Source organism: Eurytemora carolleeae, unplaced genomic scaffold (genome assembly GCF_000591075.1).
Source record: "Eurytemora carolleeae unplaced genomic scaffold, Eaff_2.0 scaffold83, whole genome shotgun sequence".
Lineage (NCBI taxonomy): Eukaryota > Metazoa > Arthropoda > Copepoda > Calanoida > Temoridae > Eurytemora > Eurytemora carolleeae.
In genome coordinates, this window is record NW_019396027.1 from 471,196 (window position 1) to 486,875 (window position 15,680).

The following is a 15,680-nucleotide window of genomic DNA, read 5'->3' on the forward strand; positions in this document are numbered from 1 at the left end:
ATGCGCGTGTTATAAAACATATTTTCGCGTTAGAATATGTATTTTTCTTCCATATAATATTTATATAATATTTATATAATTCATGCTTTAGCTGTATCTTTTTAGGGGGGGTCCAAAAATCGTTCTCTAGGAATATACCAAATACAGATTTTGTCACTAAAATTTCATCGCTGCAGGTATTTCCGCAAGTTAACATTCTGCATAAAGGACCCCTAATGAAACTCTTAATCCTCAGGTGGTTTTCATTTTCATTTTCAAAAAAAAACCGGATTCGAGGTTCAAGGTCCAAACTAGCTATCAGAGATGTTTTATACTTAAAAATATTTTTCTGGTGGTGCTTAGAAAAAGCCGGTATTCAGAGGACTGGGAATAGGGCGGGGTATAGCGAGGTTTCTGCAAAAGTGGCTCTTCCTGAGTCACGTGATCTCTTCCCAGTCACGTGACCGTTATTGATTGTCTGACTGAGAAGAGTCGAGTCTTGATTTGATGTATTCTAGCTTTGAAGACTGAAGCAATGGATTCTTTTGATTTACTTTTTACGTAATCTCATCAAGAAACCCAATATCATAGATGTTTTTCTTCTCTTTTTTTTTTTTTTTTTGGGGGGGGGGGGGGTTTGGATATGAGACTTTAATGTAAGATTTAAATTTTTCAGTTTTTTAATTAATTTTATATTTCAAGACAAGTTTCACCTTCCCTCCAGTCTTTCCTAACTTCCAACAAACATTTCCTAAAAAGTTTCCACCTAGGTTGCATAGGGTTAGAGATTTTAACAATTTGAGTAATATAGTTCATTTGTGAGCAAGGAAGTATGAAGTATAAAAGGTGGGGCTAGGGGGTGGTTTCCCATCTTTTAGAATTCATTAAAACAGCTGCCGCTCCGTTGTGCAATCTTTTGCATTGCAACTGTTCTCCAATTTTTAATGCACGGCATTCTAGAAATTTTAACTGAAGCTCGAACCTTCATTGCTTTTTTTTCATTTCAGAGATATTAAGTTTAAGCTGAGTTTTTCTTTTTCTTAAATGTTTATCTCGAGCTTAAAATGCTCATCGACCTAAAAAATAATAAAAGATTTTGAGCTAGCTTTATTTGAAGGATAGATAAAGTAGGATTTCCAAAATAATTTTATTATGCGTGCCTACTGCCTACTGCCTATATGAGTTTCTATTTGACGGGCCAAAGGTTATGAATTTAAAGTTTAAAGTAAAAGCTTTTAAGTACAACTTTTTTTGTTCATTCCTTCAAAATGTCTTAATTATGTAGATCTGAGATGTAAATAACCATTCAATTAAAATCTCTTTTTATTTTTGTCTTTGTAGAAATTGTTTAAATCTAAAGAAAAATAGATAGAATAGAAATTAATTGGAATGTCGTCCTAAAATGACAACCAGATTAATTTTCTTCTTCTTCTGTTTGAAGAATATTTGCGACTGGAATAATAAAATAATTTTTAAACTGTAAAATTACAAATATCTCATAAATTGAAAATACATTTATATGAATTTACGCACTTTGATTTTTGGTGTATACTGTGCTGTTATGCCGTATATAGTCTATGTGCTATTATACTATCACAACTTGCCCTAGCAGCCTGAAAGTCTACCGGTACTTAAAATGAATCTAAGTTTTATTTGATGGTACTAGTAGTCTCAAATTTCAATTTCCATAGCCACCCTCAAGATCACATTTTTTGCATCCACTTTTTCCCAACATTTTAATGGTGATTTTTACAGAATACAAACAGAATACAATGATCAAATTCAAAGGCTGACACTAAAACCTCGTCATTCATCATACTGCTTTTTACACGATACATTACAAGTAAGAACAGACGTTTTGATTGATTGCAGATAGGGTTGTTAATCGTTTTTGAAAACGATCGTTAAACGATAGTTTTTTTTCGTTTTCCTATCGTTTTTTGTTTCGTTTTCCGATCATTTTAAAAACAATCGTTTTAAAAACTTTTTAAAAAACGATATTTTTTAAAACATCGGAAAACGAAACAAAAAACTAAAGGAAAACAAAAAAAACGATTGTTTTCAAAAAAAATTAAAACGTTAACATCCATAATAGCAGATTGCTTAATTTTATATCCTGTAAAAGCTTTTCAGAAAAGACTTTGTGTTGGTTGGAAAACTTGCAAGATTTAAAAAATTTAATGTGATAAAAGTGGTATCAATAGCTGAGAACTTATATATATATATATATATATATATATATATATATATATATATATATATTTATGTAAGCTGCTGGTTAGGGCCAAGCCCATGTGTACCCTGGGGATAACATCTAAATTTTTTTTAAATTTCAAATGCTACGTCGGGCAGTCATAGTATTCTAATCTATTTTGTCTTAGAACTTTTGTCTAGCCTTTTGTGATTCATTTATAAGCCTCAAAGGAATTGAGTATTTGCCACAAACTCTGAATTTAAAATCCCTATATCTTTGGAACCCAATGTCGCAAATCTTTGATATTTCAAACTACATTATTTGATCTAACAGAATTCATAGCTTGAAATATCTAAGGTCTACATCATGGAATCCAAAGATATCGTGTTTTAAAAAGCAGAGTTTGTGGCAAAGACTCAATTACTTTGGGCCTTGGTTTGTAAATTTTGATTATAGTCTTGTATGTTACATTTTTATCCAATGTTTTTTAACACAAAGGGTCAAAATAGATTATTCTAACAGTTGCTCTTAAGTTTATACAGCCAATGACCATGAATGTACATCAAAACAATTTGTTTTAAAAGTAAAATATTACTGAAAGAAAATAGAAATCAGCCATAATACCGAGAAATCTTCGCCAACTTTTTCAGTTAAAGATGGGGCTTTGTACATTGGATCTTCAATTTACTTCTAAAAATAGGAGCAAAAGGGGAATTTGGAATTTCAAAAACTTTTAAATTTTTGGTCTCGACAAATATAAAATTTTACTTTTTAAACAAAAATGTGTATACACAGCCATTGTCATTAACTACATAAAATTGTGTATATTTTGACCATCTTTAAATCAGATATAAAGCTTCAGGGAAAAAATGTAGACCTCCTCCAGAATTGTATAGGTCCAAATTTTAGACTTCTAAAACAATGTGATAACTTAACTTAAATTTCACAATGGGACAATTTGCACAGAAATTATCTGATCGTTCTGGCCCAAAGGTATTGAGTCTTTTCCACAAACTCAAATTTTCTCATCTCTTTATCTTAAAGGTATAAACCTTTAATATTTCATACTTAGATTATTTGATCTAGTAAAATTCATAGTTTGAAATATCTAAGGTCTATGGCATCAGGTGGCAAAGATATTGTGACAAAGACTCAATTCCTTTGTAGACATTTTGAGCACAAGACAGGCTTCAAATACATTAACCATCCCTTTTAACCAAAATTATCATATTTCAATGTATTAATCAAAGTAATTGAGTCTTTGCCTGCATAAACTCTGATTTTTTAATCCCTATATCTTCAGAACCCAATGTAGACCTAAAACATTTCAAACTATGAATTGTGTTAGTTCAAGTGATCTATGTTTGAAATATAAAAGGTTTACACCATTAGGTTGCCAAAATATAAGCATTAGAAGATTTGAGTTTGTGACAAAAATTCCTTTGACAATAAAAAAAGCAGCAAAAAGTACAAGTAAATTATATTTTTGTAACAAATAAATCCCTAAATCAAATGGATGATTGTACAATGAACTTCTGTACAAAAGACACAATTCATACATATAGCATTTACATAAATATCTAAATCTTTGAATTCAAACATGACAACGTAAAATTTTCAATCCTCGGAGGAATTTCATCTTATAAAAAACTTTCGTTATGCCTCTCCAATTAATGATGGCACAATTACTACGGAAAGATCCGAATTTTTCTCTTCAAGATACTGATCCTCGCTATTCTCACAAGATGAGGGAGATCGAGAGTCATGTTCGAATTCGCCAAGGTTCTCTGAATTATTCTCGAATATGGATGCTCTGTAAATGGGCTCAGTTCCTTCAGATTCTCCTAAATCTTTTTTCATTTTTTTTGATTCTTCTGAATTAATCTCAAAATTTTCAGGTTCTTGTAAATCTTTTACAAAATCTATTGTTCTTTTCAAACCTCCTTCGGTTGCTCCTGAATCTGAATTGATTTTTTTGGGCTCAACTGAATCTTTCCCCAAACCTTTTGAGCCCAGCCTAAATCCATGACATTCTTTAAAATACTGTTTGAACCTCTCTGTTTCTCCTGAGACCTTTTCAAATTGTTCTGTTTCTCTTAAATGCTGGTCAAATGTTTTTGGTTTTTCTGAATGGTGAAAAAATAAGAATTCATTCTTCAGTAAACTTTTTGCAGGCATCTCAGTCCCGGAATCTTCATGTGTTCTGGGTTCTTTATTATGTGCAACCTGAGAATCCAAAACTGTTGAAGAATACTGCCCAAATAAATCTGGTGGATCAAATATGTACTTCTGATCTTCTGACTTACTTTCTTTGTTTTGTTCAGAATTTTTTTTTAAGTTTTCATAATTGTTCTGGGGTATAAACGCAATATCATCTTTTTCGAAATATTTCAATTTAGTTGTATATTTTGTGTTTTCATTTGAATATTCTAGCTCCCTAAGATTTATAAAAGCGCTAGCATAGTCAACTAGTTTAACATTTTCCTCTTTTACAATTTTAAACTTTCTTGCTTTATTAGATAAATGCGCATCTAGCTTCACTTGAGAACTGCAGTTAGGTAACTGAGAATCTAGAAGTTCTGACTTATCCAATTCTGAACTTATATTTTCTTGATGAACTTCCTGAGACAGTAGGTCTACAATTTCCTCACCAGAAACAAAATCATTTCCTTCTGATTCTACAGTAATAGAATTGTGTACTTTTCCCCCGCTCTGTTCTGGTTTGTTGGACACGCTGCAAACATCTTTTATCAGGGTTTTCAGAACTTTTGAGGTTGCAACCTCAGTGTTCGAAATTTCAATATCTGAATTTCCTGAATCATCCTCAGAAGATTCTGTTATTGCCTCCTCATCATCTGGTTTAGATTCATTTTTTTCTGACCACCAGACCTGATCCCATCCCAGTGTTGAATTTTCAGTCCCATATAGCTGAGCCAGATACCCGATGTTTCTGTTAAAGTAACCAGGATGCTGCAGATACTGAGCCTCTTCAAGTCGAGTTCTCATAATTGTCTTGACAAAGTGGGTTCGAACCTAAAACGTATTGATAGTATTTTTTATATATTATTAAAAAAACTAATTTATACAGCATAACGATTTGTCCATTCAGTGATAATGATAATTCATAGAATTTTTTTTTACTATTTTGTAGTCTTCACATCATTAGTTTAGTATTACGTATTAATATATCATATATATTATATTCAAAATTGTAAGTTGCTTATAAGCAAAATTAGAAAAGTAAAAGTCCATTATTAAAAAACATGCAGTTTGAAATAAGACTACTCAAATTTACATGTTAAATATATATTGTAAAGGTAAGTAGAAAAATTAAAATAATTGTAATATAAAATACCTTAACAGGATTGAACTCAAGTCTTCCCGCAGGATTTGTACACAAGTCTTGCGCACATGCACAGGGAAATCCTGGACGATCAACCTGGCACATGATACCACCTCGGGCACACTCACACGTGTCTGGTACACACGACCCAACGCAAGAACATCCACATATTTGTCTTGACAACCGTAGTTGTTTGCACTCTTCTTTCTCTCCAGGATCTATTTCTTCAACGCCGGCTTCACGTAACACCAATCTTCGTTCCTTACTGTCTACAGGAAGCAGAACATTCACATCTCCATCCTCTACACTTTCTCCTCTGGAGTCGGGTTCTAAACTTCTTTTCTGAGACAAATGTTCATCTAAGCTTGATACTTCCACAAAAAAATGATCATTCTCCATTCCGAGTGTATTACCACCCTAAAATAAAATATAAGTTTAGGTTTGCTACAACAAAGGACTGCCATAGAAAATAATGCATTTAATTCGAGTTTTTCTAGTACAATTACATTACGTATGCCTCCTGTTTTAAGTTAGTTTCGACAATCTGGGCTATGACAGGCCTAAAGTTGTGTCTGGAAGCACTTTGAAATTTAGGAGGTATACAGTTTATTTAAAAATTTGTTTTATGTATGTTAAACAGGGAGTAAGGAATAGAATGGAGATACAACTGACGCGATTCGCCCTATCATATGATTATGCATGCTTTGCAGACGGGTACTCCATTTTATAAGAAATATTCAGAATAGGTTATTGTATACGCGTAATTGTATTCAAATAAAGTACCATCTGCAAAGCATGTATAATCAAATGGTAGGGCGAACCGTTAATTGTACATAAGACAAATATTTCTTATTCAAATAAAGTACCATCTGCAAAGCATGTATAATCAAATGGTAGGGCGAACCGCTAATTGTACATAAGACAAATATTTCTTATTCAAATGAAGTACCATCTGCAAAGCATGTATATGGTAGGGCGAACCGCGTCAGTTGTATCTACCATCTATTCCTTACCTGATGTTAAACTATTGTAAAGGTTAATATTAAGAAACTAATATTATGAGGCTGACTCGTTTAAAATGTTTCTTCAACAAACGCGTATATGTACTTATAAACATTTCGAAAAATAGGCTTTCTATTTCAACTTTTAATTGTGGTTTTATCTGCGAGCATCTTCTATTTGTACAGTATAAAATTTTTTTTTAAGTTCCCGGATTTCATAATACATTTTCGCGCAATTTTTAATTTTAATCACTCATAAAACTTCCATGGAGTCAGGCGAGGTCCCACACAAAATTTGAGCTCGATCTGTTCAGCCGTTTTGACGTTTATTGGATACAAACAAACAAACAGACAGACACCCAAGCTAAGAATGTAAGTAGAGGGAATCAAGACTAAATTTCAATAACGTGGCAGGGTCTAGAAGTGCAAAAGATTTTTTGCCAAATTGCCACTCACCCTTAAGGAACTGAGAGGGGGCAAAAATGTTGCCATGCATTCAATCACAACACTTTTTTATTTAAAAGCGTTAGCTATTTTTACCAATTTTGTATATCAGTAAAACACAAAAAAGTGTCTGTATTTTGTTTTCATATTCAAATTTTCTATAGGGGGTCTTAATAAAACTTTTTATCAAAAACCTTTTTATTGATAAAAAGAGAGTCAAAATATCAAAATTTGTAAACACTCAAACTTTCTAATCCCTATATTTGCAACCTGATTGTAAAAACCTTTGATATTTCAAATATTGATTTCAAATGTGGGAAACAAGACCCCCTGGAAGAATCAAAATGATATAGCTTAAACTTTGCATATAAATTAAACGTTCACAAACAAAGGATTTTAAACCAAGCTAAAAACATTCTCGTGGTTCTATCGAGTTAAATTTAGGCAAACCGGCCATGGGATTCATGAGTTACGATCGGACATACAAACAGACAGCCAGAGATTACCACTGAATACATAAATGATGGTTATAAATTATAACTGCAAGGTTCCCTAAAACTAGTCAATACTAATTTATACGAATTGTACACACCTGAGATGGAACGCAAGTGAAACCTTGTCTCCTATTAAAAAAATAAACAGAGACATCTTGAAATATAACTTTTCGTTTCTTTTTGCTTGGTTCTCCCAGGCCGAGAGGGCTAGAATCCACCCTTCTTTTATACCCGGCCATCCTACACTGGCAACCTCCCAGCCTCTACACCCGGCCTCGACTTAGATCAATGCCTAGACTTCCAGCCTCCAAGTTAACTCCCGTTTTCAATATTCACTCCATCAATTTTACAATATTTTACAAATTCTTGTTAAATATTATTTGTTTGAAAAAGGAGCTGCAATCGTATTTATGGTATTATATTTTCAGTAAATAGTTCGGTTTAATCGAACCCATAAACGTTTAAAAACCATCATGCATTGTTAGCACTTAAAAAAAGTTCAATTTTCCAAAGATCTTTTTGCGTGATTTTGGCATCATTTCTGGGGTTAGGAAACAAATTTAAAAAACTGAATAACGTTATTTACAGTAATACTTTCTTTCTCACAGCTTAGTTTTAAGAGGGATTGTCTGATAAGTTCACTTAAGAAAATTATATGAATAAAAACACTTGTAATATGGAAGGGTGTATTTGATCGACTAGTTTACATAGTTAAAAAAGGTATCAATTTTTTCCAAAAAGGGGTTTTTAAGGGGGGGCACAAAAAATGTGCCCCCCTACACAAATGCTCTCGTACATCCCTGGGTTTCCAGCGAAAAGGGTAAATCGTTTCGTGAAATTTTCGCATTTTTTGTGAAAAAAAAAATATTTTCACTGAAGATTTCGCATTTTTTGCATTTCGTTCTCTAGCAAAAAACGAAAATTTTCGCGAAACATGAAGTGCGAAAATTTCGAAAAAAAACAAATGCGAAAATTTTGGGGGGGAAATGCGAAAATTTTGCTAAAAAAATTTCAGGCCCCCCTAAAAATTTAACAAAAAGTAGTCAATTCCTATTTCTTATTTGTTCAAAAAAAATAAGTTTACAAACTCCATTTCTCCCGCTTTCTACCTGCAAACTCCAGTTCTCCTACTTTCTATCTGTAAACTCCAGATCTCAGCTTCTGTAAACTCTAGTTCTCACACTCTCTATATGTAAAACCCAGTTCTCGTACTTTCTATCTGTAGAATCTAGTTCTATCCTTCTTTCTATCAGTAAAGTCCAGTTCTCCTAGTCCTACTTTCTAGCTGTAAACTCTAATTCTCCTACTTTCTAACTGTAAACCTTAGTTATCCTACGTTCTATCTGTAAACTCCAATTCTCCTACTTTCTATCTGTAAACTCTAGTTCTTACACTTTCTATCTGTAAACTTTAGTTCTCCTACTTTCTCTCTGTAAACTCTAGTTCTTACACTTTCTATATGTAAACTTGCCGTTCTCCTACTTTCTATCTGTAAAACCACGTTCTATTCTATTTTATCTGTCAACTTCAGTTCTCGTATTTTCTATCTGTAAACTCCAATTCTCCCACTTTCTATTTGTAATGATTGTAATTTTACTTGCATATAAGTATCAAAGTGATTTATTCACTTTGTATTAGTAAGATGAGAAAACAATTTTAACGGGTATTTCAGGTCATTTATTCAATTCTATTTTTGTTGGGTTTTCCATCCCTTGATGCTTTTATTTCATTTCATTTTTTTCCTCAAGTGGGGGGGGGGGGCGGAACTATGGATGTGGCCCGATGGGCCCAGGCCCCCTCTAATCCGCCCCCGGGTCATGCCCCGGGTAGAATAGGAAGTCTTTTTTTTAATAGAGTTTGTTAATGAATGCTCTTTGGTTAATGCTAGAGATGAGTGGAAAATTTAAATCAAACCCAACTAAACCCCATTATTTTGTATACATCGTGCAGGGGGTTGTATAAGTATCTGAACTGAACAGGTGTGAACATTGAACAAGATGTTTGAGTGGGCGTATTGGGGAGGGGTCCGGTCGGTCTAAAAGGCAGGTAGTTTCTTGAGTTTCAGGGGTGCGTACACAAATCACTTATGATATTTCCAGAAGAAAAAAAAATATAGAAAAAAGCGTGAGTATTTGTATTCTTAAGTTTTGAGATCAATAAAAATACGATAGCTATTTACCCCTTTAGTTTTTGTTTAAGGGTCTCACTCTAGTCTACTCTCAGTAAGATCTGTGTAGTGTGTAATGTGTATACTGTGCACTGTGTAGTGTGTTATGTGTAGCCGGAATCATATGTGTTATAATATCTACGCAGTTGAAGTCAGACATTTTTATTATAGATTAATTTCATAATCATAATTTAACACATTCATATTTAAAATCATTCTGATTACAAATAACAGCTCTTTAAAGGGGGGGGGGGTCAAACAATAAAACTGTAATTCAGTGGGAAGAGCACCGTGCAAAACTTGTTAGCCAGGAGGGGGTGCAGGGGGCGGAGCCTCTCCGCATTTTTTAAGGAATTAGCATTAAAAGTGAGTATTTTAAGCGATCAAAATAGAAAATTACTCATAAAATATGTAAAATTATTACTTAAGAACTTTACTTAAAAATTTTTCACTCAGCCATCAGACAAGAAAAATATAGATATATTATAGAAGGATAGGATAGCAATTGGTAATTAGGTTATTAAAAAAAATTGTTATGTCAAATACTGAAATACTATAACGATGGTAACGTTTTTTTAAAACTAAAAACTAAAATGTTCTTCAATGTAAAGTCAAAAAAACTTATTCTGAAGATAGAAAAGAATTTTATTCTAAATTTTTTACAACAGATACTCTGGACCCCACCCCCTGGATCCGCGCCTGCTCGTTTTTACACCAAAATTATGAAAATGTTCTATGCACCCCTCTTCGGAAAAATCCTTGCTATGGGCCTGAAAACATTGATCACTTATGTCATTCATTGTTCATGAATGTTGACAAGTTTTAAAAATTCCGTTATATTTGTTGAGGCGAAATTATATGTTTTGTTTAGAACAGCGAATAATAACATAGAAGGGTGAACCGTTATGATATGCATTGTATTTTTTTTTTATTTTAAAATTTTGTTTTTATTACTCTATCCTAGTTAATTTTTTAAATTTTATATTTTTTACAGAAAATTTGCTTTGCTTTTGTTAGAAAATAATGGTGGTAACATCTTAAATACTGTTTTTTTTTCAATTATTTTATTTATTCAATTATTTTTATGTTAAAGAAAATGTTTTATCCATGAATGATATTTATATGTACGACCTAAATATATCATATGTTTTGATTTGATTTAATTTATTTGAATTGTCTTAAGATGGTATGTTCTGTAAAATCTCTAATTGATTTTAAAGAAGACCTCTTTTTTTGTTTAACAATAATCACTTAAAACTCCCTGTTTACAGCTTCTATAGCATCCTGTAGTGCCTTATCACATTTATATCGATAACAAGTTTCAAGTTTATGATTCTATTTACTGGCAAGGAGTGGTAACACTGTTAAAAGATAAAGTGAAAAACCAGAAATAGAAATGTCACGCTACCTAGTGCATGGGTATTATTTTTCTCCATTTTATACTATCTCCATTTTTTCAAACACAAATTATAAAGCTGGGGTTTTCTTTTTTGCACCTTCAAATTGGCTATAATTTTAAAATCATGTAAACTTTAAAATATCAAGAGAATAACTAGGAGACCAAAAGTCTATCTTTACTTCATTAATTCAGTAGTTTTACATTCACGTGTTATAGGATAAATAGTACAAAATTAGCTGTTAGCTGTTTAAGTATTTGATAAAGCTTGAAAACCATAACCCCATTCTCATTAATTCATTCATGGTTCTTCAGGAAAAAATGAAAATGTTAACTTTTGATATCTAAAAGCTGTAAAAAAGATAAACGGAATGGCTGGGAATGAAACAGATCTGTTTAAGTTAATAGGTTTCAGCTTGGAACCTCTTAAAGAACCTGAGGTGGACTTGCATCAAACCATCAAGGAATGTAGACTTTTATTCCCAATCACTGTTATGACAAATAATTTTTCTCCATTAGAAGTACATGCTAGTTTTTTCACTTATCATTGGCAATTAGCTAGGCTACTTTTATCCTAAATCTTTTCATTCAAACGATCACTTCTATGTTTGCAGACATTTTACAATTGTCATACTAGTGCCCGGCACTGACCGTGAATTTTAAAGACATTTTTTTTAAAATTTGAATTTTTATGAAAAAATGATTTCGAATTTTTTATAGCCTATGTTCCCCCCATGGTACCCATGGGTTCTTTTAAAAATGTCAGCCAATTTGGCATATAACATATAAATATATTATATATATATGAGCGAAGAGTTTTATTTTACTTATCATATTATTATTATATTTTTTTTTAATTCAAGCAGAGAATGATTTTAAAACCTGACTATTTTTATTTTCAAAAAACTTTCTAGTAATTTATTATTTTTAGGCTATCTGTTTAGTATCTAGCATTTTCTTCCTTGTAGCCTCGTTTATTTTCAATCTCGCCGTCATACTCAACATTTGTATCACTGGAAAAGCAAGGGTAAGCTATAACACACTATGCCGTTCTTCATGCAACCTTTTATATCTAATTAAAAATCTCAGCTTTTAACCTGCTTTAAAAGACGCGGATTTTTTTGTTTAAATTGATGCATTTTCAAAAATTATGAACATTTTTGCCGGGAAAAATTTGTCAACTTCCTTGTGGTCATGCGATGCGAGTTGCCAAACAAAAATTGGGCCCTATCAGTTTAGACGTTATAACGTTTATTGGATACTAACAAACAGACTGTATGACGAGTCAAATTCATATATACATAGATTCAAATACTCATTTTACGATTCTCAAAATTAGGTAGTTTTTTTAAATCGCAGATTTGATTTTACGATGAAGACAGCAAAATTAATTCAAAACAAACAAAAATTAAATAGTTCGATAAAGACATAAAAATTAAAAATAAACTGGTATATAAACCAGGGGGATGATATAGTTCTCTACCTGTGTGCTCAGTTTGCTCTACTGTACACTTACAACTGTTATATTGATATACTATATGGTTAGGCCAGAATCAACTTATAATAAACAAACATGCAGTACTCTCTCGGTATAGTTGATGGCCTATACAATTAGTAAAGGATTAGCGTACATCATCACTCTAAACACTATAACCTCGTTGATATTAACTTAGAAATTGACAATAATTATTATTTTTCTTTCAGGTAGCGTATTTCCGCTTGTTTCTACTATATTCCATCCTGCATTTTTGTTTTCAGGTGAATATTTTTACTTATAAGTTATTCATATATTCATTATATTCATTATATTCATTATATTCATTAAATTAAATTCTGTTATTTTTTAGTTGACAGTAGGGTATATTGATACAAAAGAAATACTCAGAGCTGCAGTTGAACCGTCAAAGGTAATTCTCTCGTTTTATCTTTTCTTTGAATTAATTTATATTAAAGAAAAAAGTTTAGTTTTCTTGGTAAGATTCGCCTCGCAATGATTGTAAGACCCCAATAACTTGCCCTAATTAACTTAACATTCTAACGAAATTTCGTAATTCTCTCTCTCTCTAAAAAACTATATTGTCTTTATTATTTACCATTTATATTTGTTTAAATTTAGGTTCTTGACTGGTTGGATAGATACTCACCGCTGATCAGTCGAAGCGTTCTTGGAATTTTGTTCCTTCTTGTATCAGCTTTGACTATTGAAAGGTATTGATTAATATGAAAATGAGGGGGGGGGGGAAACGTCATGTATGTGTGTCTGTACCAAGAGAGTGTGTGTAATTAATACCGAACCAAAAGCGTGTACTGAAGCAGGGGCGTAGTGGAGGTTAAGCCTAGGGGGGTGCAGTTTGGCGCGCGTCAGTGTGCCGAATTATTTTTTTGTGCACCCCCTAACGATTGATGTGCGAGCGGGGGAAGGCAGGCGGCCATGAGCCACCACTATTTCCCCTTCCGTACCACCACATTTGACTCTTCCGGGCAAAACTACTTTTTTAAATGGTATATTTAGGGCCTTTAAAATTTAGCTTATTAGCTCCAGGAGTAGCTGAGGTTTAGCTTATTAGCTCACGGAGTAGCTGAGGTTTAGCTTATTAGCTCCAGGAATAGCTGATTGTAGGACGAAGGAATAGTAAACTTGTAGATAAGAAGTTTAAGCTTGAGATTGTCATCCTCGTCCAATTCTTGAGCTGTTTCTGACCAGGAGGCTGTGTTTTCGGCCATGGTTCTTTTGTTGTCTGGGGTCACCACTTTAGAAGTACATTTATTGCTTCTAGTTGTAAATACATGTTAAATAAATAGTGTATAAAAGGAGAGGAAGTTGAGAAGGTCTTCTCCGGTTCCAGGGTCCGACACAACTGATTTGCGGATTTCATAATCCTCTTTCAGGGATTTCATATTCTCTACAGTATGAGAATTTTTTTCATCTACAATATTTTTTTTCTAATCGATTGAAATCTTTTGTAGTCTCATTTAATTTATGTTATTTCTTTTAATCTCCTCGTTTAATGTTTACTCCCATAAAATATAATAAATGGAATACAGGGAATACATGGAAAACAGAGAATACAGAGAATACAGGAAGTACAGAATATTCAGAATATACAGAGAATACATGGAATACAGGGAATACATGAAAAACAGAGAATACAGAGAATACAGGAAATACAGGAAATACAGAATATACAGGGAATACATGGAATACAGGGAATTACGGGAATACAGAGAATACAGGAAATACAGAATAAGGAATGCAGGGAAAACAGGGAACGCAGGGAATACAGAATATACATGGAATACAGGGAATACATGGAATATTATAATTAAATTCAACATTTTATTAAGCATGACAAGGACGTACAATTATTTCCAAAGTATTTTCTGAAATCGAAATTATAAAAGGAGTTCTTTTTTTACCCTTGACCGTTTTCAAGACAATGTCAGGTTTTCCATTTTCGAACATATCCTGAATTTGAATCATTGATTTACAAAATAAATCACAAAAAATAAAAATGATCGATGAAGATAAATTAACTGCTTGCTGAATTATATCTATAATTTAAGTTTCCACATTTTATTTGTTATATGAGAGAATAAAGCTGATTTCATTTACTGCATTTCTATAGTTAAATCTACATTGTAAGAATAAAATGATATTAATATTTTGATTTCTCAATGCTGTAATGTTTCTTTAATGATAAAAGAACAATACGTTTTAATTTTATATTTTGTTTATATTTTACCTTATCAAAAATCTTGTTTTGTGACGTAAGTGCGTAAATACTTGAAAATTGTCATTGATATGAATTCAAGTAATTGTCTCAAAACCAGAATATGTTTCTAAAACGTGACATGAGCTGAAATCCGGTCATTATTTCAAAATAGGGATATGTTCAAAAATTAAAACAAGAATCATCAAAAACTAATTCTCACGCCTTATTTTTAGTTTAACGTTGACATTTCTTGTTTTAATAAATAGTTTTGGCCATTTTCAATAAATGTATGGTGTAGTTTTGCTCGGGTTGGATTTAAAGAAATATACGCTTGAAAATGATAACTTTGCAGATTTGGCCCATTTCCAACACTCACTGTTAGAAATGGGCCAAGTTTTAGTATTGGAACTACTTTCCCTGAATGGATATATTATAAACTCTTTTTTCCGCGGCATTTGATCCTAAATATGTTGAGAATACGAAATTATATAAAAACTCTTGCTATGTGGTTCATATATCTGGGATTGGCTGTAGTATATCCAGAAGTAAGTTGCCTAAAATATAATGTAAAAATATTTATCAAGAAGAGAAAATGGTATAAAACATGCATATTTCTACAGTTTTTACATCTTAAGCAGAAGCTCCTTTTGTTAGTCTTTTAAGAAGTATTTAATATTTATTTATTTGGCAAACAAAAGAGAAAAGATAGTATTTCTGAAAATTTGGAAGTCAAAGCTTTAAGGTTAACCAAAAACTATTCAAATTTAATGACAACCAGAGAAACTTTGGGTTTAGTCTTTAAAGTAGTTTTTTAAAAGGTATTTATCATGTGTAAATTAATTAGCGAAAAAAAGCAATACATAAACACTGAGGAGAACCTTAGGAGAGCTAGGTATGAAAATTAACCATGCAGTTCCCGTGCAATCGTCTCTGAAGTCTCTACCTTTAA

General features: G+C 32.2%; 2 protein-coding genes across 2 annotated transcripts; one reads left to right on the forward strand and one right to left on the reverse strand.

Moving 5' to 3' along the window:
* Nucleotides 1–3,642: 3,642 nt before the first annotated feature.
* LOC111718294 (cysteine/serine-rich nuclear protein 3) lies at nucleotides 3,643–8,033 on the reverse strand. Its single transcript, XM_023493846.1, has 3 exons — nucleotides 7,554–8,033; nucleotides 5,529–5,933; nucleotides 3,643–5,206 (listed from the first exon to the last, which is right to left on the reverse strand). The coding sequence occupies exons 1-3, from the start codon at nucleotides 7,692–7,694 to the stop codon at nucleotides 3,830–3,832; spliced, it is 1,923 nt and encodes a 640-aa protein (XP_023349614.1). The 5' UTR covers nucleotides 7,695–8,033; the 3' UTR covers nucleotides 3,643–3,829.
* A 3,277-nt stretch (nucleotides 8,034–11,310) lies between these two features.
* LOC111716073 (uncharacterized) lies at nucleotides 11,311–13,248 on the forward strand. The gene is made up of 5 exons (XM_023491518.1): nucleotides 11,311–11,482; nucleotides 11,950–12,045; nucleotides 12,723–12,776; nucleotides 12,866–12,925; nucleotides 13,135–13,248. Exons 1-5 carry the CDS (start codon nucleotides 11,390–11,392, stop codon nucleotides 13,231–13,233), a joined length of 402 nt encoding a protein of 133 aa, XP_023347286.1. The 5' UTR covers nucleotides 11,311–11,389; the 3' UTR covers nucleotides 13,234–13,248.
* Nucleotides 13,249–15,680: the final 2,432 nt, after the last annotated feature.